General features: G+C 44.7%; 1 protein-coding gene across 2 annotated transcripts in view; it reads right to left on the bottom strand.

The window, feature by feature from the left end:
* LOC131126473 (chemokine-like protein TAFA-1) overlaps positions 1–24,349 on the bottom strand; it is a 98,837-nt gene that overhangs the window by 71,719 nt on the left and 2,769 nt on the right. For both annotated transcript variants that reach the window (XR_009129162.2, XM_058069063.2), the window contains exon 2: positions 21,794–21,930. Coding sequence is in view for 1 of the 2 variants with exons in the window: in XM_058069063.2 (XP_057925046.1) it covers positions 21,794–21,917 (124 nt within the window). In the remaining variant the exon portion in view is untranslated. The remainder of the gene's footprint in view (positions 1–21,793; positions 21,931–24,349) is intronic.

The following is a 24,349-nucleotide window of genomic DNA, read 5'->3' as shown; positions in this document are numbered from 1 at the left end:
GCTCAGTGGTAACCCTAACCCTAAAGAGCCCCCTCCCCCCCATGAAATGAATGTGAATAAGTAAGTCAATCATGCCTGCTGAAGATGGAAGATGGAAACAAAGACGTGTGAATTTGTGCGACCCTAACGTTCAGCTGCCATGATATTATTATGATATATTATTTATATATTATTTGTACTCGATGTGCTGAGAGAAACAAACAAAGAAAGCTTTTTTCTTTCCATGCAGTCCCCAGCGGTGTGATTGGAGCCGGGTGATAAATGGATGTGTTTGTGTTAGATTGGCCCAAATTAGCAGGGGGCCTTGCCATATCTTAATGAGTGCAGAGAGAGCCAGAAATGTTCCTGAACCTTTTCACTAATAATGGAGCATTTATTGCAGTAACTCAACCACTCGCTTGTTTCTTCCTTTGGGTGGCGTCCCTGTCGCTCCGCCGCAGCATTCAGGCAAAGCACGGGCTGGGTTCATGGTGTGGATGCTAAAACGCTTCCCTGCGAGGGCGTTTCTCTCTCCATGAATATGATTTACTGATGTTATGATCCCACGTGCTTGCACGGAGCTTGCTGAGATATGGGCAGAGTGCATCTCATGCAGCCACTACCATCACTTTTTTGAACCAACCAAACATCCAATTATGGAGTGGAAAGTAGCAAGGAGAAGCAGAATGGTGAGTATTGGAATGCGATTTATGAATCATTAAGAGAGAGTGGTATTAATATTTCATGACCTGTAGACCACCGACAAATGTCGGAGTAGATTCAGCAAACAGGCACGTGCACACTCCAACACCGTGACCAGCAGAGGCTGCGTTCATGCAGCAGTACATGAACGCATCGCGGCCATCATGTACATAATGCAGGTACGCACATGCCATGAGCTCACATTAAAATTGTTATGGATGAATTTGAATTGGGAACAATCTGACGTCAGTCCCCCTGGCTTGGTCTCCACCCCCCCCCCCCACCCCCCAATGGCTTATCCTCACCCCTAAAGCATAATTCATCTGGAGACGATGGTTGCAGACCTGAGGGACCTGAGACCTTTCCTGATCCGCCACCGAGAGCCTCCGGCGCCCATCAAACGTGTGTGTGTCTCTGCTGAGGTGTGTGTGACAATTTGCCGCCGCATGTGAGCCTTGTTCTCATTTGCGTACGGGTGTGTGAGCACATGTGCGTGTTTTCCTCCCTCACACTCAGGGTATTGTGCGCTAGATCAAAGCCGCAAACCCCCGTAGGCTTGACACACTCTAGCAAGGCTGTTGCAGCAACCAAGAAGCGCAGCAGTAATTCTGCTGATACAGTATGGTGGTAGAAAAAACGCCGAGGTGGGGGAGTGTGCTCTCTTTGCACGACGGGGGATCACAGAATATTCTCATTGTTCTGCGGAGGTGGTGCGTGTTGACACAATACGGCAGAGGAAGTTAGGGAGAAGAAAGTCATATGTGTTCACTTATGGAGAAGCCTTTCGTGCTTTGCTGAAATATTCCCCGGAGCGCTGAGAACACCAGCATTTCTCCAGGGGCTGACTGGTAAACGGGGGACTGGTGATGTACCCCGGGGGCTCCTCCCGCCTGGGCATGCCTGGAACACCTCACGGGGGGGGGCGTCCAGGAGCAGTGGCTCTACTCTGAGCTCCTCCCCATCTCTTAGGGTGGGAAAACTCATTTGGCAGCTTGTATCCACGTTCTCGCCAGTGGACGACTAACAAACTAACAAACTCTGGCAAGTCGCACCGCATAACAAAATTGTCTTCATAATAAAAGCTAAAGATGAAGACTGACGTCCCACTGACAGCGAAAAGAGGCGGGGTCCACCCTGGACTGGTGGCCAGCCAATCACATAGACATAGACTTTCTTGATTGTCATTGCACAATAACACAGCAGTGAAATTGCCAACGAAATGTCGTTGCCTGGCTCCCGTGTAATAATAAATAATAAATAGATTACGTCAAATATGAACAACAATGTACAGCGTAAACAGTAATTTGTACAAATAATTGAAATACTTTATGACTTTGTCATTTTTGAGGCTCCATCTTGTGTTAAATCCAAACGTGCTTTTATAGAAGAGGTGGAATGGCTTTAAGGAGGCGCCATCGTCTTGGCGACATGACTCCTCCTGGCCTGTGATCACGGTACTCGGGAAAACGTCAGCGCCATCAAGCATCGGAGCATGTTGAGTAGAATAACAGGTTACGTCCCTCCTGCGAAGAAGGTAGTGATGTTGATCGCAGTAGCAACATCCCACAAAGGTGGTCTTTTAAAGACACGGGTCGGACCACACAAGAGGACGGCGTCGGTTTCTGTCTCTCCCGCTGCTCATCGGGCCTTGATTATACACTTTAGTCCCATCTCATGAAAGCCTTGTGTTCTACAAAAGGATACAATTCTTCTTTCAAGGCTCCGTGGCAGGAAAGAATGGAGCAACTTTAAAGCAATCTCTCCATCTCTCCTCCTCCCGACACTCGCCATCTTAGGCACGGGCGACTCCATGAATAATGGAGACAACTGTGTGACCTTTGCAGAGTGAGTTCAGGCCGTCTCTGACTTTTTTCTGATCTGATGAACGCTTTTGATTGTAACGACACGAGAACACTGGGGATCCAGCGTGGTCAAAAGCCTACAGTCTCTGATTTGCCATTTTACGGCTCACAGACGTGGGTCCACACAGAAAGAAACTCGTTATTCATATAATAACTCCTCGCTCACTGCGGTTAATTGCTTCTTGGCCCGGCTGTAGGATTCCTTATTGGAAATTGAATCCTGTATTTTGATATTCTGTTTACGACTTTCCTGAAGATATGTTTGTTTTTAACGTTCAAGCCCTCTAGATATGAAATATCTGTCACCCACCCAATGTGGTAGACTCACACCGGACGAGATTCCTCCAGTGCGTATTGTCTCAGCGATGGGACTTCACTGACACCTAGTGACCAATCAACAACGTGGCGTCTTATTTTTATTTTTATTTGAGTTCACTTGGCATGACAATCTTTGACTCAGGCCAGAAATATGTTAAGTTTGCTTCTATATGCATGTGTTCTTATTACTAAAAATAGGCCTTAGTCAACCATGAAACAACTTTTAAAATGATATTCTCAAAAACGATGAAAGCCGTGAAATTTGAGGATATTGCAGCCGTGGATTTTAACGTCATTTTTTGTTTTGAGGAATATAAGATGACCTGGCATGATTTAAAAGCAAACAAATGCCCGTGATTCATGTTTCCTGTGTGTCTGGGTCGAATGACCAACCTCCAACTCCAAGCTCTTCATCTTCTCACACCACACGCATATCTGCCCACCTTTGGCTTTCACAGCCAAGACTTGTCCATGACGTTCCTGGGATTGTTCCTGGCAGTGTTCCTGGGATTGTTCCTGGAATTGTTCCTGGGATTGGGTTTTTTTGGGTTGAATGGAAAAGTTCCGGTATTATGCTGGCTTGTCTTTTCAGGACACCCAGAATGTTGTTTCCGTGTGGATGAGAGGCTGAAAGCATAAAATAGCGTACTTTACCGTTGCGACCTGACAACATTTCCGTGTGGACAGTCCCTTGAATAAGACCCTCTCACCTCAGGGGGAAACAAAGAGAAGACAGGCAAAGTGCAAAGGGAAGGTGAGAAAATGATGTCCTTTTTAAAGCATGATGTATCGTCTGGGAAAAACAGCGATCGCACAAACCACTTCCGTTCGGCTTGGGAGTGCCGGGATGTAAGGGAACATCCAGAAATCATGAGCTGTTGTGTGGGCGTTGGAGACAGAGTACGCCATTGGATGGTCCTGCCTCGTGAAGCATATGGTAAGGTCAGGTGTCATGGGGCGGCCAATGGAGGAGCCCCTTGTTCTGGGATGAAGACAGGCTGTATCACTTATGGCCTGACTATTGCAGTAACCAGATCCAAGAACCAATACAGTACCTGTGCCGTGTGTACATGTTGCTTGTACTGTACCTTTGTATTGTATTGCAGTAACATGTAATAACATATCACCTCAGCACCCATTCGGCCATCGCTACCCTTAAATGATCATGGAGGAAAGTCCTTAAGCACGGTTAAACCGCTCCAGTTAGATGGCTAGCCAAATGGGTTTTTAGCAATGTGGTTACTTGCAGTCAGGAAATACATATTATTTATTAATACATTATTAATACATATTATTTATTTTTACCTCACAGCCAGCGGAGCTTAAATCGTCACTCGACCCAGCTATGGCAGGCAGTATAACCTTTTCCAACACAGACGAAAGCCAAATGTAGATGGAGCTATGTAGTGTATGGGACGTTGGAGGAACCTTCTAATGAAATCCGTTGGTGAAACGTGAAGAATTGTTTATTTAATTGTTACATTATTGAGGTAGCGTGATGATAAAATTAACATCAGATAGTGTTTGGTATTTTCTCCATGGGTGATGAAGCCTGCGTTTTGCGTTGAGGAAAAAGGCCAGAAAAGCCTGACATGAAAATAAGGGTTTTATCGAGTGGCTCTGACATGACGGGAGATGGCGTCCTGTAAAATGATTTGCAGTGGAAGCGGTTATTGATGTGCTGTTTGCAAAATATGCAATATTGGAAAACTAATTACAATCGTTACCTTCCGTGTCCACCACCGTCACGCTTGTTAATGATGGTGAAATGCGCCTTCAATGCCTTCCGTTTTGATTACGTTGATCGCCATCTACCGGTAGATTGCCAAGGCAGTTTGGGTGGATCGTATAAATGTCACTTTGTGGATGTCTTTTGACATCAGTCAGCTGACATTAAGCTCCCCTCCTGATTGGGTCTGGCTCCCCTGCGGCGTTTCAAGCTACACATGTAGCTTCTTCATTCTGATGGCGGATGAACCAACTCGGCGCTAAGAAGTTATCTGTTCACACGTAGCGGCTAGCTATGTCGAAGAAAATGCACGTTTGTTGGGTTAGGGTTAGGGTTAGGGTTAGGTCCACTGAAGAAATTGTGTTTTTCTTAAGTGGACATTGCTGGAACCTTTTGAACATGTTGCCCTGACTCGGGCTGACTACGTGAACTGTGAGTCCCGATGAACCTTACGTGGCTATTTGGACTGACAGGCAGGTTATGCCGTTTTGAATATTATTACGATATCAACTACTGTACTCACTTCAACCTTTAAACTTTAAAAGTGTCAACATGAAATAACAATCACTAATGTTTCCAATAGTATTTCAAAGTTTGAATGTATACATGTTATGCTTTATAGAATGAGGGAGATCATCTAGTCTTCTCACCTGTACGCGCATCCCTGATATACACGTACAACGTACATAAATACATACTGTTTTTTAATGAATATAGTAGCTACATTCCTTTTATCGCAGGCAGTAGATCTCCGGGGCTCGGCCATTTAAAAGTAGCTTTCAGACTGAAAAAGTGTGTGCAGCCCCGTCATATCCATAATACCTGGAAGTCCACCTTAGTACGTTGTTACGAGGCTTTCCCAGGGAAGATGTTTTCCCAGGAAAAATATCCGCACGTATCCACGCCAGTCGCCTTTGCTGCATGATGATCCACAACGGGTGACCTTGTCACGCGAGAGTCTGGGTTGCAAAATCAACCTTGACAAAGTACTGATGAGTCACTTTTCCACAGATGGGTTAATTGCCGCCTACTTCCACGGCCCATTTAAAAATATAGAGAGGGACACAAAAGAAATCAAATAAGACAGTCTACCACCTGTGTTGGTCCCCTTGCCAAATCCTAATGGGCCGTGCTGAAAAAAGTCTGGGGAGTGGTAATTTGACAGCTGGACAAAATACAGACCAACTCAGCCAAAGTGTGAGTAAACACCACGAGGACGAAGGACTTCAATGTGTTTCCTACAAGCGTAGGATGCCATCAACATTCAATGTAACAAAATGCTTTTTCCAACTGGGAGCTTGAGAGGAGCGCTCATGTTAGCGGCGATGCTCTTGAGTCAATGAGTGACAATTAACCTCTCGTTATGATTACTGGCCTCAGCCAAGCCCTGCTAGCTGTGTAATTAGGATAAAATGCAGGAAAACGGAGAAGGTCTTCATGTGACTGACTTCTCATTGGTTATTCCTCTCCTCACCATCAGCCATTGAACCTTTCACCGGACCTGTGAATGTCATCAGAAAGCATAAAGCAGGTGCCTTTCACACAGCGTGCAGTGACATTCAGCAGCATAGCGACAACGCTTTTCTTGAGTGTGCAAATTGTCTTGTCAATGCCGCGTGGTCGGATGCGCAGTTCGGACGCGCGTCTAGTGGACGTCGTGATTTGATTTTCTATATTTTCTTGGGTGTTATTTTTCACACTTAAACATTGTTGCAGAAAGTTCCATGTTCAAATTGAGTCATCCTTCTTTTGCCAGGCATGCGGTGTTACTACCTTGTACAGTCGTCCCTTGCAGTATTATTAGATCACAAATGGATTCAAGTAGAATGGTTGCGGTTTCGTGGTAAACCGGTCTATTATTAGTCGATTCATATTGAAATACAAGTGATACAGTATGATATCAGATATTATTATGAACTTATTAGCCCAGTGGATTAGCTTCTCATAGACGTCCTTCTTGACACACACACGCTCACATAGTACAATCAGAGCCGCACAACACTTACATATGACATTGTTATGCTAGCCGAGCGACATTGCAGTATGTGTTCACGATTTGCTTGTGTTGTGTTTTAAAGCCAAACTGAATGCTTCTACTTTTCTTCCACACAGAACGCCGTCCAGAACTGTACTGCGTGCCTTCATGAAGTGCGTATGGTAGACGGGCAATTTATGCCGTCTGTTAGACTTGACTCATTGGATTTGCACCCATGGGCTAGTTTATAAGGAGGATCCGAGCAGCCACGGCGTCAGCCTTCACCAGCCAATATTTGCAAGTCTAGTCCATCTCGTGTTCAAGGCAGAAGTGTTGATGTGTTATTCCTCAGCGAGTGTTGTGCATAATGCAGTGTGTATGAAAATAGATCTGGGGCACTGAACTGGCAAAGATGGTCACAGAGATTAATCAACAGCACCGTGGAAGAGAGCCAGGATGCCGTGAGTGTGTCACACACGGATGCCGTCGTGTTACATGTCATGCGTGGGATTCCGGAATGACATTATTCCCCTTTTGCCGAGTTTTGTATAAAGTGAACAAAGCTGGCAAGAAGCTGGCAGGATCGGAGTCTGCTTCATGGCACGACTGAGGAATTCTTGCGTCAAAGGGATCTCTGAGAATGTCGGTGGTTGGAATCACTCATACACAATAGCAACTCATCAGCGTTAGCAAACGCTCAAGGCTGCGTTAGCACAATGGTGTCTGCTCTAACATCCAGATGGAGCTGATGGCCTCTCAAAGAAACGTCTTCACAGAGAGCACGAAATCAAATGTGTTGCCTTTGTAGACCACATTAGAAAAAGAACAACCACTACATGCAGAGTGCCAGATTAGGACCTGATTAAAACGTACCTGGACCACGTACCTGGACCACGTACCTGGACCACGTACCTGGACCGTGTCTGGGGTACTTGATGAGAATGAAATTAGAAAGATTACGTAGCTTTTAAGCCGCTGCAGGCTGGTCTTCATCGCCAGTAGCCTGACATTGCAACGCAGCACGTTCATTTTTGCCAGTGCGTTTGGATTTAGTGTCTCGGGAAAGTTGAAATTTTACGGTGGTCTCTTAAAGGCCCAATATCCAAAAGCTGGCCCGGCAGAGCTGTCAGCCAGCGAACAAGCGCAGGCCTGATATGGCAGCCTGTGGATTAGAATGTGTAATCTCCTATCGAGGTGGGAGGGAGACAAGGAGGGGATTCTTGCTTTTAATGTCGAACCTTTTAAAAACGGATTGGCAAGTGTGGCGAGATAAAGGCTTGGATTGGATCTGCAAAGACGTGCCCATCCTGCGACAAGACAATAGAAATAAAGACAGACGCTGTGCACTCTTCTCACGATGGTCTCATCCAGACATGAAGATGAGGATGAAGATGAAGATGAAGGTGTACATTTGCTCCAAATCCAGATGACCAAAGTCAACAATACAGTGCAGATTATGTGTTGAGATGATTTTATGATATCGCATGTGTATGGGGACTTTCCAGCAGGGACCCATTACAGCGATAACACAAAGTGCCAATCCAGATTGTATAATCTGTAATCCTAATTTCCTGAAGCACACGAAGGCTATGACTTGGCATCATTTATCTCTGACTTAGCCGGCAGTAAATAATGCCGGGCAGCCGCCAGCATGAAGCTCCAATAAGGAGGAACCTGTAGACGATGACAGATGGGTGTCCAGTCATCGGGCGAGGGACGAGAGATTGATGGGCCAAATTTTCTCACTGGTGGAACACTCGTCTCCTTCCTCAGTGAGAGTCAGGCTAAACCCAAATCCAATTGTCCTCGCTCAGTTATTTGGTCAAAAAGGACAGATTCCAGCATTTTGTCTGAATGAAAATTAGAGCGCCGGGTTGGTTTTGTTGCACAATATTTGTTTTATTGCTTCAGTGTGATATACAAGAATCTATTTCTGGCTTAGCGGCAGAGCCTGCCTTACTCCGACAGCGGAGAACTGATCCTCCACCGGGTCACCTCAGGCTGACATGGCTTGTTCCAGAAAGCTCATAAGACTTTAGGAGGGCAGAGCGTTCAGCCTTCAGCCTTCAGCTAAGCCAACTCCACCATCGTTGGCACCCGGCTGGAGGGGAACACTTATATTAATATTATAATAGGTTAATATGGGTTTGCCAGAAAGGACCAGGAAATCTACAGTTACTGGCAAATATGAACGTGAAATATGAATATGTCAATATCTGGCTGTTCAATTCGTGGCGTGTGGAGTGTTTCTCCATTTTGTTGTACAAGAAGTAACAAAGTACATCATCCTGAAAATATGCATGAGTTAGTACTATACCCATCCATTTTTTATGCCACTCAGAGTTTATGCAGTTTTATGCAGATTTGTTACTATAATGTTTCCCAACTAGAGCATACAAGAACAGGCACAGCATACTAATACAGTACAGATAATGCAATTGATATTACAGTATTTAAACATGGAAAGCCACATTTTCATCTTTTACACGCACACACACACACACACACCCGTGACCTGTCCAGCTGCAGCTGGAACACCTTGGAGACCCCCTCAAAAAAAGAAAATACACAGTAATTGTGTACTTGTGTGTACACACCTCGGATGTGCCTTTGCTCCCCAAAACAAGAAATCAAACCATCGATGTCTTGCCCCTGGCAGTCTGGGAGGCGACTATCAATCGACTATCAACACGTTTTGGAGGCAAGCGCCAAAGTACATCACAGGATTTGATGAAACGACAAGATGGGATTTCATTTCAACTGCTGCCTACTTTAGTATGTAAATGTTCTTTGTATGTAAAGATACTTTTAATGCTGCATTGAACTTCATCGCTTCCTAGATGATATCCATGTACTCCAATGGGTTGCATAGATTTTCTCCGGTACTTGTACCTCTACACATACAGTACCTGTGTGAAATCAGAGGAAAGGCGTGAGATTGACAGGTGGATCGGCACAGGGTCTACGGTACTACGGTACTGAGGTTGCTGTACTGGACCGTCCTGGTGGAGATTTACCGGCAGATTTGCACTCCTACACTCCTCATCGGTCCTGAAGAGCAAGATTGTAGTACAAGCAGCCAATATGCGTTTCCTCTGCAGGGTGGCTGGACTCGGCCATCCGGGAGGAGCTCGTGTGTGTCCCGTTCCTTCCCACGGTCCCATGGAGACGGGCCACTTGAGGTGGCATGTAGCAACCCAAACGCAGGTAAAAATGGATGGGCATGTTTGTGTTGCTTTGTGTTTTTCAGTTTGCACACTCCCACAACAATATTATCCCATGAGGGCCAAACAAATACACACAAGGTCATAAGAGGTATTACATTGTAATTAGCAGTGTGGATGTAAATACGCCAGGTAAAGGGTTACTCTTAGTAATTGTCTCTATTGTTTGTCATTTTTCCACGACTACCAACCACATTACAGCTGTGAAACAAACCTACAGGTTTTTGAACATGTATCTCCGCAATTCCTTTGCAGCTGCAGGTGTGGGTGACAAATCTCATTTGCTGAGGAATAGAACTGCCCACTCATGCAAATCATCTTAAATTGGAATAAGACTGCTGCACCAACATGCGGCTCTTCACGGCACGGTATGGCGGGATTTCCCTGATACGGAGAAGAGCTCCACCATCCAAGACACACGCTTCCACGTGATTTCCCCAAGAAAGCGAGAACGCAGCACGTACGATGTGAAGATGTTCATAAAGCAGTCGGACAGCGGATGCAAAGCTGAAGTGACTAAGTGTGTGAATGAGTCAAATTGGCGACTGGAGCTATTATTAGTGCTAAGAGGAGCCAGCTTTGCCTCCTCCTGGCAGCTCGCCTCCTGAAATGTGAGCTGCAATGTCGAGGGAAAAAGCTCCACGGGGTCGCCAGACGGGAAGTGAAGCAGGCTACGATTGCTGGACATCTACCAGTACCAGCCGAGCCAGCATAACCTGTTCCTTTAAAAGCCCCAAATCCCATCGCTACGTGTCGGTAAGGGAATACAGCGCAGGCCCTCGGCTTAGCCCCTCGGCTTAGCCCCTCGGCTAGTCGGGTCGTGAGTCGTGAGTACTGACAGTGGAAGGAGGAGCCAGAGCAGGGCTGACTTTAACGCTTAGGTAAACCGACAAAGACGGGTGGGGTAGAGACCTGGTAGAGAATAACCTGCCAGCTGTTTACAAAAAGCTAAGAGGTTTTATGTTTTGCATTTTATTCGCCTTAACCGAAGGTACTATGAGAAAACGTGAGTATGGCACGACGCCGCCAGTGGAAAATGGCATCTACGGGACGTGAAGAAGGGAAAACTTGCTGGCACCTGAACAAATGAATTTGTGTGAATGTGCTTCGAAAGAAATGATGGAGTGCTGCTCTTTCCCGTCCGTCACCAGGGAAATACTGTGTCAACCTAATAGACACTGATGTAGATTCACTACCCTCTTGGCAGAAAAAGAAATGTTTTTGATCAAATAAGAGGTCCAGTTTTATTACACTTCATTTCCAACGCTATTTGGCATGCATATGTGCCATTCATGCCTCCGAGAAATCTCCACACAAGAAGGGAAAAGATATTCTGTGCAGATCGGAGGGCATTTCAGTCTTTGGGCTCTCAATAATAATAATAGTGTTTTGTACACATGCACCAACCTCTACATTCAGGGAATTGATGGAGAAAGTGATGACGGTCCCTTTTCACACTCTTAACAGAAGGCTGGAAAAAGCTGAAGCCACTTTGAACCTCTGATGTCAGATCCCACTGAGAATGCACGTTTTCACCATCCAAACAGCCCAAAACCGCCAGAACCAGGAAGTGCTGTGTTCAGTCACACAGCGAAGGCATGACGATGGGGCTCAAATTCCAACAAATGAGCTACACGCGTACGAGGCAGAAAGGCGAGGAAGAAGAGTTCAAAGCATGAAGGTGGGATGGAGGACAAGAGCCAGTGGCGTATGTGAGCTAGAGAACGCTCCTTTGGGTCATTACGCCACAGACAGACCCATGCAGATGCCATCTCATTCCTCATTGTCTCTCCTGGCCAGCAGGCGCTGAGCGCTGAAGGTATCAGGGCATTGAGCCATGTTCAGTGAACCTGACATGTGCTGCAGATACCGGAGCAAATGAAGACACATTGCAGAGCTGCTGGATCCTAATTGTCCTCCCACATTTTCTACAGGCTGTCACCGTCGTGGCCAAGGACTGTTCGGGTGACTGGCACATTTAATACCAGGTAAAACGGCTCTATGGCGTATTTCTCGGAGTACTCGGCCGTGTCCATCTCACGTGTCTGAACCTTTTGAAAGTTAGACGGAGAAGACACGACCCGTCTGCCTCGGCACAGCAGGCATACAGATCCATCCCGGAAGATCAGACAAGACAAGCAGACCAAAGCCGGTGTTGACAAAGCGCCCAGCGTGGAGAATTTAGACGGACTTTCAATCACTCATTCCACAAGTGGAGACGTTTCTATAATTCCAAACCCAATAATCCATTTTTGCCCCGCCAGGGTGCGACTGAATACTTCATGAACAAAAGTCACCTTGGCGACAAACTGATTACACGTTGCTTTGAAATTGGAATTGAATAAAGCCACACGACGGTGGAGCGGAGACACAGTCGGGACATCCGGTTTCCTAGCGTCATTAGAGACTCCAAATTGTCCATAGGATGGATGTGGGTCATCCGGGACCCTAGCGAGGCAAGCGGCATAGACGACGGGCGGACAAGCAATCACTGGCTAAATACTTAAACACGACTGTGGATCTGTTGGCACGCGGTTTTCCAGACCACAAACGTGTTGAGTCAACAAAGAGATAAAAGATGGAGAAATAAAGTGAAGCCAAGCTAATTTGACTGCCACTGAGAAAACGCACAAGAAAGTCAGACAGAAACGCTGAAACACTCAAGGAGGCGCATTTCTTCCCCCCGAGTGGATTTAAATGATGCTAACGTAGCCTTGCTGCATCACAATTACCTGCTGGAATGTCTCCTTACTCTATTAACATAAGCCAGCTATTTCACTTGAAAAAACTGTGGTGGGGGGGGCTCTAAAGGGCTTGAGGGACTTGGAGGTGAGAGAGAAAGTGAATATGTTATAGTATGAATAAAGATGGTTATGATCTATGACACTGTATGAAAATGAGATGAGGTGAGAGGAGTTGGTATAAATAAGATTCTTCAGGATAAAAAACACGCTAAGTACATCAATAGAAAGTTAACGCTTTATGGGGAACTCATACAATACAATACAGATACAATTGTGACAGATATTTCAATGTTAATAGGTTTGTTGGACATAAAGGAATCCCTCGTTTATCACGGTCAATTGGTTCCAGACCCAACCGTGATAAGTGGATTTCCTAAATGGAATATTTTCAGGGAGTATAGAAAAGCTGTTTCCAACCTTCTAACTAGTGATGGAAATTTAGGTTCTTTTGGCCTGCCCACTAAGAAGAGACGGTCTTCAATTATTACCTTAGCAAATCATATGAGTTATGTAAATGAATGACTAATGTGACAAATGCATTATAGCAAGTGTTTTTTATTTCAATGGATTAATTTCCACCTCAATGAGCAGATACAAATATATATTGCGATATAATGATTTAAGGAAAGACTTGGGTGGAAAAGCATGGACACATCCTGACATATCTACCAATATCTACCAATATCTACTAATAGCTACCAATATCTACCAATATCTACCAATATCTACTAATAGCTACCAATATCTACCAATATCTACCAATATCTACCAATATCTACCAATATCTACCAATATCTACCAATATCTACTAATAGCTACCAATATCTACCAATATCTACCAATAGCTACCAATAGCTACCAATATCTACCAATATCTACTAATAGCTACCAATATCTACCAATATCTACTAATAGCTACCAATATCTACCAATATCTACCAATATCTACCAATATCTACTAATAGCTACCAATATCTACCAATATCTACCAATATCTACCAATATCTACTAATAGCTACCAATATCTACCAATATCTACCAATATCTACCAATATCTACTAATAGCTACCAATATCTACCAATATCTACCAATATCTACTAATAGCTACCAATATCTACCAATATCTACCAATATCTACCAATATCTACCAATATCTACCAATATCTACTAATAGCTACCAATATCTACCAATATCTACCAATAGCTACCAATAGCTACCAATATCTACCAATATCTACTAATAGCTACCAATATCTACCAATATCTACTAATAGCTACCAATATCTACCAATATCTACCAATATCTACTAATAGCTACCAATATCTACCAATATCTACTAATAGCTACCAATATCTACCAATATCTACCAATATCTACTAATAGCTACCAATATCTACCAATATCTACCAATATCTACCAATATCTACCAATATCTACTAATAGCTACCAATATCTACCAATATCTACCAATATCTACTAATAGCTACCAATATCTACCAATATCTACCAATATCTACCAATATCTACCAATAGCTACCAATATCTACCAATATCTACCAATATCTACCAATATCTACCAATAGCTACCAATACCTACCAATATCTACCAATATCTACTAATAGCTACCAATATCTACCAATATCTACCAATATCTACCAATATCTACTAATAGCTACCAATATCTACCAATATCTGGGTGACAATCGCAAAAGAAACCTGTTTTCATTAGGGATTTCTGTGACTGCTGTTTTGCTCCGGCGATCAGGTCTGGTGCTTGTGTGTCTTACTGAAGATTACAGTAACATTACTGACACAGATGACCAGTGGAGAATACTACATTTCATCAATGTCATTGAATGCATCTTCTGTACTTCAGTTGCTTCAATGGCAGGGAACGTTTGCTTGAATGGATACTTACTGTTTGCAAATGTAGCCCCATTGATGGAGCTGATCTGTAAGTAAATGTCTGAGTGGGGGTGGGGGGGGCAGTGGGGAATGGTACACAGGCCAAGAAAAGTACCAATTCAACCTCTACTCCTCCTGCCGTCTTTCTAGCCATAAAACGCAGTGTAATAGGATTCCTGAGCTTTTCCAGTGACTGCTTCCACTATCACAGAGACATTTAAGTGCACTAATCCATGACAAATTGTCTCATCTGATCCATGACAAATCGTCTGAGGGGCTGATAGCAGCGGGGAGATGGAGGGAGGTGGGGGGGGGGGCGGCCGGGTGCAAAGAGAGTGCTGTTTGGCACCTGAATGATCCGGCAGTTATTGCCTAGTTTTGTCTTGAAAGGCTGCTTTCATTACCTCGAAGGGCATTTTGTGTGTGTGTGTGTGTGTGTGTGTGTGAGCGAGAGAGAGAGAGAGAGAGAGAGAGAGAGAGAGAGAGAGAGCGATCCTACGGTGCTGATTAGCCGAACCTAAATCCCGGGTTTGCCAAGCAAGTCTACTCTAGTGCGGAGGTAGATTATAGGATTGTGGTTTATCTGTTTTGAAAAAGACGCAAACACTTCCACGTGAAGTAGCTGGAAGTCGAGTGCATGGCTGCTCTTTTGAGGAAGCAGCCCTTGATAGCATAGCAAACTCGTTTGAATCCGTAAAAATGTATGCCGCAACAAATGACATGACACAGTTATGACTGAATGTCAGCACTGTATTAACGGAATAATATGCGTATTACTGTGGTTGGAGTTTGCATCATACTTTTCCCTAAAACAAACTGCAGCCTCAGTAACAAACATATTATTTTGGTTTGTGAGGGCGGCTGATAGATAGTAATATTAATATTATTATATATTATTGTATATGTAATATCGGCCAACTGCACAACATTGGCTAATACTTGGATAGCGCCAATTCCGGGGGTGAAAATGTGTATCAAACTGGATGAGCGGCCTTCAGTTCCTGGGGCTTTGTTTTTCCATGGCAAGTGTTTGTCAGATGTTTGCCTACTCGAGCTGACACTGTTGCTTCCAAGTGGAGAAGTTAATGGCTGACGCTGTTAGCTTCACCACGGATACGCAGATACTGTACGTGTTCATTCCACGGCAGGAGAAATGTGATGTTGCACATGTCGCTTGAGAGTTGGACAATATCGGGATATCAGCAAAAACGCCGCTATCGGCTGAAGTGCTGAAATCAGAGAATATGACTCAAACTACGCATGAATTCGGTGCCACATTCAGCATGGCTTTTTTCAGTGGCTCTCAACTGACAAAGTGGACCTCCAAAACCGGAAACACTTGACGATCGGCACAAGGCACCCAAAGAACACCAACAAAAGACTTCCTGTCTTTCATTGCCATCCCGTTAGCTGTTATGATAAACACTAACGTTATTTTTCTTGTCTCTTTCCATTTGTAAATTGAACTTCTGTACTGTAAGTTGCTGGCATTTATCTCTGGTTTCCAAATTGCAGGTGGTTAGACGCCATTTTCCAGAATGGGCAAACTCACCAATGTCCGTTAGAGGAGCGAAAGAAGTTTACGTAATTCTTGTGTCAAAGGTGCAGTCGTGAAAACAAGAAGCCCCAGAAGAATACTGACATGGCAACAAATGGAAAAAAATGTCTCCTCATTATGTTTTGCATCTTGCTCATAATTTATTGTTTTTTTCCTTATGAACTGACAGTGCTTGACAAATCAAACGTTTTCAGCAACATCATCAAAATATGACTAGCACAGCATCTATTCACAAGGTTTAATTGAATTTTGTTTAGCCATAAATTCCCCACACTAATTAGTCCCTACTCCATAATGTGGATGCAAATTAAGCTGATTTAATGACTTAACAAAAGAACGGGCAGCTTATGTGGAAAGATGTTCTTGCGGGTAGAGTAGATGAATGCACCTCCGCAGAAAGAAGCCGCACAATTGCAAATGTGGACGTACCGTATGCGTTGGCTTGTGTGCTCCTCCTGCCGGCGCACAGCGGTTGTAATGAGGAGTCTACTTCAACTATGCAAATGAGCTCCGAGTTGAAAATGATTGCTTAACATTTCAAAACATTGCCTGACAATGCCAGGAATTCAGCTCAAAAGTTTGAGTGTGTATAGTTTCCATATCCGTCCTCATTTGCCAAAACACAGCTAGCCCTAAATCAAAACTCCAGGCTTCACTGCTCAACACGCTCAACACACTCAACACGCTTGACAAGCTCAACACGCTCAACACGCTCAACACACTCAACACACTCAACACACTCAACACACTCAACACACTCAACACACTCAACACACTCAACACACGCTTCACTGCTCAACACGCTCAACACACTCAACACACTCAACACGCTCAACACGCTCAACACACTCAACACACTCAACACGCTCAACACGCTCAACACACTCAACACACTCAACACACTCAACAAACTCAACACACTCAACACACTCAACACACTCAACACACTCAACACACGCTTCACTGCTTAACACGCTCAACACACTCAACACGCTTGACAAGCTCAACACGCTCAACACGCTCAACACGCTCAACACACTCAACACACTCAACACACTCAACACACTCAACACACGCTTCACTGCTCAACACGCTCAACACACTCAACACGCTTGACACACTCAACACACTCAACACGCTCAACACACGCTTCACTGCTCAACACACTCAACACACTCAACACGCTTGACACACTCAACACACTCAACATGCTCAACACACTCAACACACTCAACACACTCAACACGCTTGACACACTCAACACACTCAACATGCTCAACACACTCAACACACTCAACACACTCAACACGCTTGACAAGCTCAACACGCTCAACACGCTCAACACACTCAACACACTCAACACACTCAACACGCTCAACACGCTCAACACACTCAACACGCTCAACACACTCAACACGCTCAACACACGCAACACGCTCAACACACTCAACACGCTCAACACACTCAACACACTCAACACATGTTGGCAGAGTTTCATTGTGCAACGGCAATAGCAAGCCTTCAGTATACAGAATATATAGCCTTATTTCCATAAAGCCACATTTCAGCTTGATAGAATTTGAACATGTTCAAGTTATTCAACTGATCAAACACACGTTTTGCAGATGATCATACTGAGCTACATGTTATATTTGTTATGTTATGTTACGTTCATTTCAGACGTGATGAAGCAAAGAAAACCAAAGTCAATAAGTCTTAACACCATAAAGCATCAGTTAGCATTCAATAAGCAAACAATGGGTGCAGAATCAGCTATCAGTGCACAGATAACGGCTTTTCCATATTAAATAGTAATAATTCATTACAACGCACCACATTTCCCCATTTCTCGCTGCAAGCTAGCTAGCTGGGGTAGACTCCAGCGACCCGTAATTCTGCACAAAATGGAACAAAATGAAAGGAGATCTAGACTACTAAGATTCTTAGAGTTTTCCGGCTGGTTAGAGATTGATTTTCTACATATCGTGACATTATGGTACGTTAAACGGGACTTTTCCCCTTTTCCACAAATGTAGTTAGAATGCTGTATTCTGGTGTTAAACCATGCCAAAAAGAGGTGCAGATCCCGGAAGATCATAATAATAATAGGTCCCCTTTCAACATAAAATAGCTTTAATAGTAATCATCCGTAACTTTTATGGTTCAACCATAAACATCGTCTTCGTACCTTTGCTTAACATTCAGCATCTTCATCAGCACTCCAGCATGAGCCAGTCAAAACATACAATGTACCACGTCGGACGTAATATCAGGTGATTTATAGAAGAAGGGAGGACGCAGGGTCTAACATTGTGTATTAAAATGAAAAGCGCTGCGAAAACGGTAAATGCGACATCCGGCCCACGCTGCTTTAAGAGTAACAGGCCAGTTTTACAGCTGCACCCGGACCAGGAATCAGGCTGGTCTATTAGATCACAGGTTCTCATAAACCGCCCTGTCAGACTGGTAATAAAACAAAGCACCAGATAAAATGCCGTTATCTTTAGACTGTCCCTCTGGGTATTGAGGCACAATGAATATGGCATCCGTATACATTTGTTAGCTTAATAATGTGTATGTGGGCCATAATGACAACGTTATAAAACACTCGGTACGAGCAAATGAAGCTGGGGAATTCTTGTTTATTCTGCTACAATGAATCCTGACAGCACTGAAGGATGTACAACATAGCTTGGCTACACTTCCACCGGCTTGTGATGGAGTTTAAACCCGCGTGCTGTCAGACGCGGCCTGGTTTGTTCCGTATGTCGAGGCGGTGAGCATTTGTACGCGGCGCTTTGGCAGGTGCGGAAAGCGTAGGGGCCCGCCTTGTGGGTGTCATGTCACATTCAGCTCATCTGTCAATGAAGTGGATTATTTCTTGAGAGAGCAGAATTGGCTGCACACAATCAGGCCGCCATCAATCTTCGGGCGCGCAAGCGGGACACGAGGGAGGCAAGAAGCTCGCCAGAACGAGAGCGGCGGCGCTTCCTGAACAGGTGACGAAGCAGTCAGGCGACCGGTTACTCAATCTCTGCCTCAGTGCGCCCATTTGTCATGGAAACATTTGGGCGAGAGAAAAAACATCTTGAACTCTATCCGCACCTTTTTCAGGATGTGGCATCAGCAATTTGTTGCGGGAGGTAGATAAGGCCGATTCTCGGACATTATTCAGCGGGACTGATGACGATAACGTAACGCTCAGCTCAACATGACCTTGGCGACACTCCCCAGATAATGGCCGGCACATTATCTCCTTTGGGTGTCTTGTCCGTGGGCCGTGGTTGAATTACAGACAAAATGTGCTTTTAACACAATAGCTCATGTAACGTTCAACACCAGTGATTTTGCACAATTCTACCAAGAGTTTCTGAAAAGTGCAAACCCTAACAATCACTTCATCACACAAAGGATGTATGGATGCATGTAGGAATCCAAATACTTATACACAAGTTATTCTTCACTAAATACCTCTTTAGTCCCAAAAGCCAAATATACAATACACCGATTGTACGCACCAGAAGGTACGAGGTGCACCTACACATGAAATCTCCCATGAATCAATGCAGAGAGGCGTCACGCTGAGAGGCCTTTCTAACATGTTGGTTACCCTTCAGAGCTCCATGAGAGGGAGACCTCGTTAGGAAAACCTGACAATATGAAGCAGTGCAGCCCCAAAGTACTGTAGTACAATACAACCACAAAGATCAATGTGCTTTCTTTCAGTTACCAGTACTACAAAGTACGGCATGCCGTATATACGGAAGCTCACCACATTGCAGAGGTGCGCCTCATGAAGCTATCACATGTTTCCATCCTGCTTTGGCTAGGAACATATATCATTTGACTGCAGAAGAAAAAGCATCACAGGGTGACAGGCGATGGCTTTTACAAGCAGACGTCTGTATTTGCCCTGGAGCAACATCTATTTATATCCCAGCTGCTGGACTCAGTGAAACCAGAGAGGCTCTCAAATGATAAAATCAATTCTAATTCAAATATTCATCATAGCATTTCAATTTTGAGAAAGCAGTTCTGGTTAGTGGCACTTAACGGCTGAGGAAGATTGATGTCAGCTTAATCCTCTTCAAAAGAGAAACATGACACAGTACAGCTGCTACATTGCAGGGCAAAGAAAAGCATAGCAGGACATAATGCTTGTCACTACTCTTTGTGGTTGTTGGTAATGATTATTAATAACACGGAAAGCCAGGGGCGTCACAGTGAACGCAAACTCCTGGCGACATGATTCCGAATAAAGTCCCACCATCTAAATCCGAGTCTTGCATTCTCTACATTTTGCGTGTGTGACGGTTATAGTGAGTCATAACTTCCTGTTTGCTGGTCAAAATGTTACTTCAGCGGCCTGCAGTTGACTTGAGTTTGAGACCCCTGACTTAAGCCAGCCCAGTCCAAATCAGTCCTCAACAAAGTCAAGGTATAACTCATGAAAATATGCCCTGAATCAAACTCAGGGGTCCTCGTGCACGCCATGAAAATGTCCAAATGTCAGCAGGAAAACGCTCCGTGAATGTGAAAGTACGCACCGTACAGGTCTTCAGGTTTTGATGCAGTCCAAGAGCCTGGCAAGAAATGTTCCAGGGAGCTTTGAGACAACACAATCCTTGACGACTCCTCCAGATCGAGGCAGAGCTCGGCCGGTTGGAGGAGCAAGGCTATTTTTTTCTCCTCTGTCCCCTTTGGGACCATTGCATTATTCAAAAGACACTTACTGAGGCTTGCACGTACTTGTGCATCTTTGGCACCAAACCCAAATTGCCAAGCAGTCAGAAAAAAAGAAGAGCAGAAAGGAAAGCCGCCTTTAAAAATTCATTCATATTTCACGTTCGCCCATCCGTCACCCGCTTGTTCCAATTAATGGAGCAGGATACTTGGAGAACTTTCTATCATAGTTTGCATTTTTATGTGTCAGCTGTTTCATAGCACAAGGAGTCACATTTTTTACTTTCTGCTTAAAGCCCCGGAATTCCAACACCGGCATGGATTTTGGATGCCTTTTTTTGCTGCACATCAAATGTAATGCACTGCACAGGAAGCACTAAGCACAAGAAGCGTCTTTTGAACAGGCGCTTGGCTCCTGGAGCTTCTGCTAATGTCTGAGGGTTCAGCAAGAGAAGGGACACACGTTCTCAGAAGCTTAAAGAAAGCCTTGCTGCTTTCCAGCAAAAAGCTCCCCTGCCTGTAACGTTCTCTCTTACATTGCTACTAATGCCAGTAAGCTTTTTCATAATCAGAGAATTAAATCGGCCTCAACTGCTTCCCTCCCCGGTTGCCCCCGCGGTGGAGAGGCGTCTGGCTTAATTGCCAAAGGTTTTCATGACAAAAGAGAGCAACATAATTGCCATTTCCATCCAATGCACAGAGATCAAAGCTCCCTTGGTTACCGGCACATTAATGGAGGGCTTGGCCTGGAGCTCGGGGTCGTCATTTGCCAACAAGACTCAGGGTGTGGAAATGGCGTGCTTGCCAACGAACAGGAAGCAGCCCTTTCCCATCCACACCACTAAAGGTACGTACTATATGAAGACTGGAGTGTAACTAAATGTGAAGCAAATGAAAGTCACATTTAGTCATCATTCCTCCTTCCTATTGTGCACCGCTGCGAGCGTGGGGAATTATGTTACAGTACGCAACTGTGGCAAATCATTGTGACATATGCAGCACTTGCTTTTACTCAGCCAGAGCTGACAAGTGTGGCCCCCGTGGAGGGAGCGGGGCCTCCCACCCCCAATTCTGTGCTATGAAGGCAAATGGGACAAAGATGCACACTTACCCAGGGTGAGAATGTCGGTGCGACCGGGACGGGCAACATGGTGCTGCTGGATGGTCTGGTAGAGGGACGCCTGGCACAGCAGCAGGAAGCTGAGGCTGACCCACATGGCGAACAACCAGGACATCCTGAGGCCGGGTCTGCAGGACACAGATGACATGATGTCTGGACCTGCCGACTAAAGGCCTGACTGAAACGTTCAAGTTGAGGAACAGTCGGGCTTGTTCATTCAATTCCTAAAAAGCATGAAAAAGATACGTAGCTGTACAATGTGAAGTTCATGGAAAATAGTGGCAAACAAAACCTTGCGCTCATCTCACAATCATAAGTGGACACTTTTTGGATATCAGTACCTGAGTAGCATAATACATCTTTTACTCCCGTGTAGCCATTTGGCCCCGAACGTAGCCGAGCTTTTTCTCCGGTGTGTCAGAAGCAAAAGAGAAGGTGTTGGAGGAGCCTACCACAGGTGGCCATGCCAATTGTTGTTGGATTTCCAAAACCTGCGGTGCTTCACCAATATGTTTGCAAATTTTGCAAATCCAATCATTTCTAGGAAGCAATTACACTTCATATCATGCAGTCAATAAAGCCATGATTTTCATGTCAGGTTCTTGTGTCCTTGTTCCCTCTGTAATACCCACAATTCAATCGTCAAACAAGAAAAGACCAAACGTCATCCGTGATTCCTTTTATTCTTTTTATATATTTATGACTATACCTCAATAATGGAGCAGTTACAGCAGCTATGGAATTTCCATTTCCCCGCCGACTACCAATACATAGAATAGAAGATCCTTGTGAAGCGTCAAACAACCATTGACATTCACGCCTATGCACAACGGAGTCTGAAATGAACCAATAATTTGTGGGAGGAAACAGGAGCTCGCCTCCATGGAGTAAACCCATGCAAGCACAACGACAACATGCAAAGCCCGCGTTTGAGGTTTGGGCAGGATACAAACTCAGAAGCTCCCGGCGGTGAGGCAGATGTGCTCACAAATCATATCAAAGGTTTGGGTTATCTTGGAGGAGCATGTGTGGCGTTCCCTGGTCCAACTGGCAAATCATTTGTGAGCGAAACCAAAGCTTTTTATTAGTCGGGGACATGGACCCTACCATGATCTTGGCAAGGCGGAAGAGTCATTTTCTTGCCTACAGGGCGCTAACTTTTGAGTGTACTGCAAGCATTATATCCCGCCCACTTCCTGCTTTGAGGATGTAAGCTCTGCCCACTGTTTGTTGTCAGCTAACGATAGAAACTTAACAACATGCTAACATGCATGGCCATTTGTATGCGGTTGTACTGGTGATTCTTTTCTCTAGATTTAGCTATCGTCTATATTTCTTATTTATCTAGCCGCTACTGGTCATGTACGGTGGTGGTGCTGTTACAAAATTAATCTTGAGCCATGCATCAGCTTTCATTTGACAGCAATATAGTTGCTACATCCAGTTTATTTACAGGTGATGCTTTATTGGGATCAACGATGGCTCATCATGTTGCACGGCCGAATTTAGATGAGTTGAGGACACTTTGCACAGATCCCACATGTGTGATTTGCTGTCTCACTTTTTTTAAAATCCTTGACTTTTTTCAATGTGCCACAAATAACAGTGTAGCACAAGGTAAGAGAATATGAATCCAAGCTGTCCCCATTTCATCTGTGGACTCCGACTTTCAAGGAACACCGTACAGAAGTTAAGAAAACACAATCCCGAGGTAACAATAAGTGTCACATATTTCCTTTGTACGTACAGCGTGACTGCATGGCCGCATCAGCATGATTTTCAATTGGCTGATAGAAAGCCCACATTTGGCCTTGTCTCTGGCAGTGAGCAGACTGGAGAGAGATGAAAATTGGCTGCCATGACAACAATCTCCAAAATTCTAGCAAGGTAAAGGAGATGATTTGCAAGTTCAGCAGAGAGCAGCAGGAGCTCTCCACCTCCTCTCCACCTCCTCTCCACCTCCCCTCCACCTCCCCTCCAAGTCCGTGGCTCTTGGTAGGAGAGGCATCTTCCATGAAGACAAGGTAGCAACCACCAAGGTCGCTCCTTATCAGCATTTAGGACCGGTGGCGTAGGGAGTATGCCAATAAAAATTAAAATTGGCCTGACTACATAAGCGCCAAACACTGAGATTTACACAATGCGCTGGAAGGCCTCGTGTGAGGAGCCACAGCCGGAGGCAGGATGAGGTGGTCATTGTCCCGTGATTGTTGGGTGAACAAATAAGTACGTCTGATGATTCAAAGTGTTTCATCTTGAAGGTTTTCCAAGATCATTATGTGTATATATATATATATAGACTCATTAGCGTATCGTTGGTTTGGTGACTGGATGCACTGACTATGTTTGGAAGCCCCCAGTTAGTAAATGAAAGTAAATGTATTCCTCCACGGATAATGTGTGTTCTTTGGGGATTTCAGCCACTTCCTGTGGCGGTCCTTGAACGCACCATGTGTGAGGCAGATTGAGACAGGTAGACATGTTTACATGGGGAGTTTGAGCACATAAGCGGAACCCTGTTTTCGTTTCTTCCTTCCACTTTGCACA

Source organism: Doryrhamphus excisus, linkage group LG11 (assembly GCF_037039965.1).
Source record: "Doryrhamphus excisus strain RoL-2023G ecotype Guam linkage group LG11, RoL_Dexc_Guam_v1.1, whole genome shotgun sequence".
Lineage (NCBI taxonomy): Eukaryota > Metazoa > Chordata > Actinopteri > Syngnathiformes > Syngnathidae > Doryrhamphus > Doryrhamphus excisus.
The sequence above is the reverse complement of the archived record's forward strand: the minus strand, read 5'-3'. Positions and strand labels throughout refer to the sequence as shown.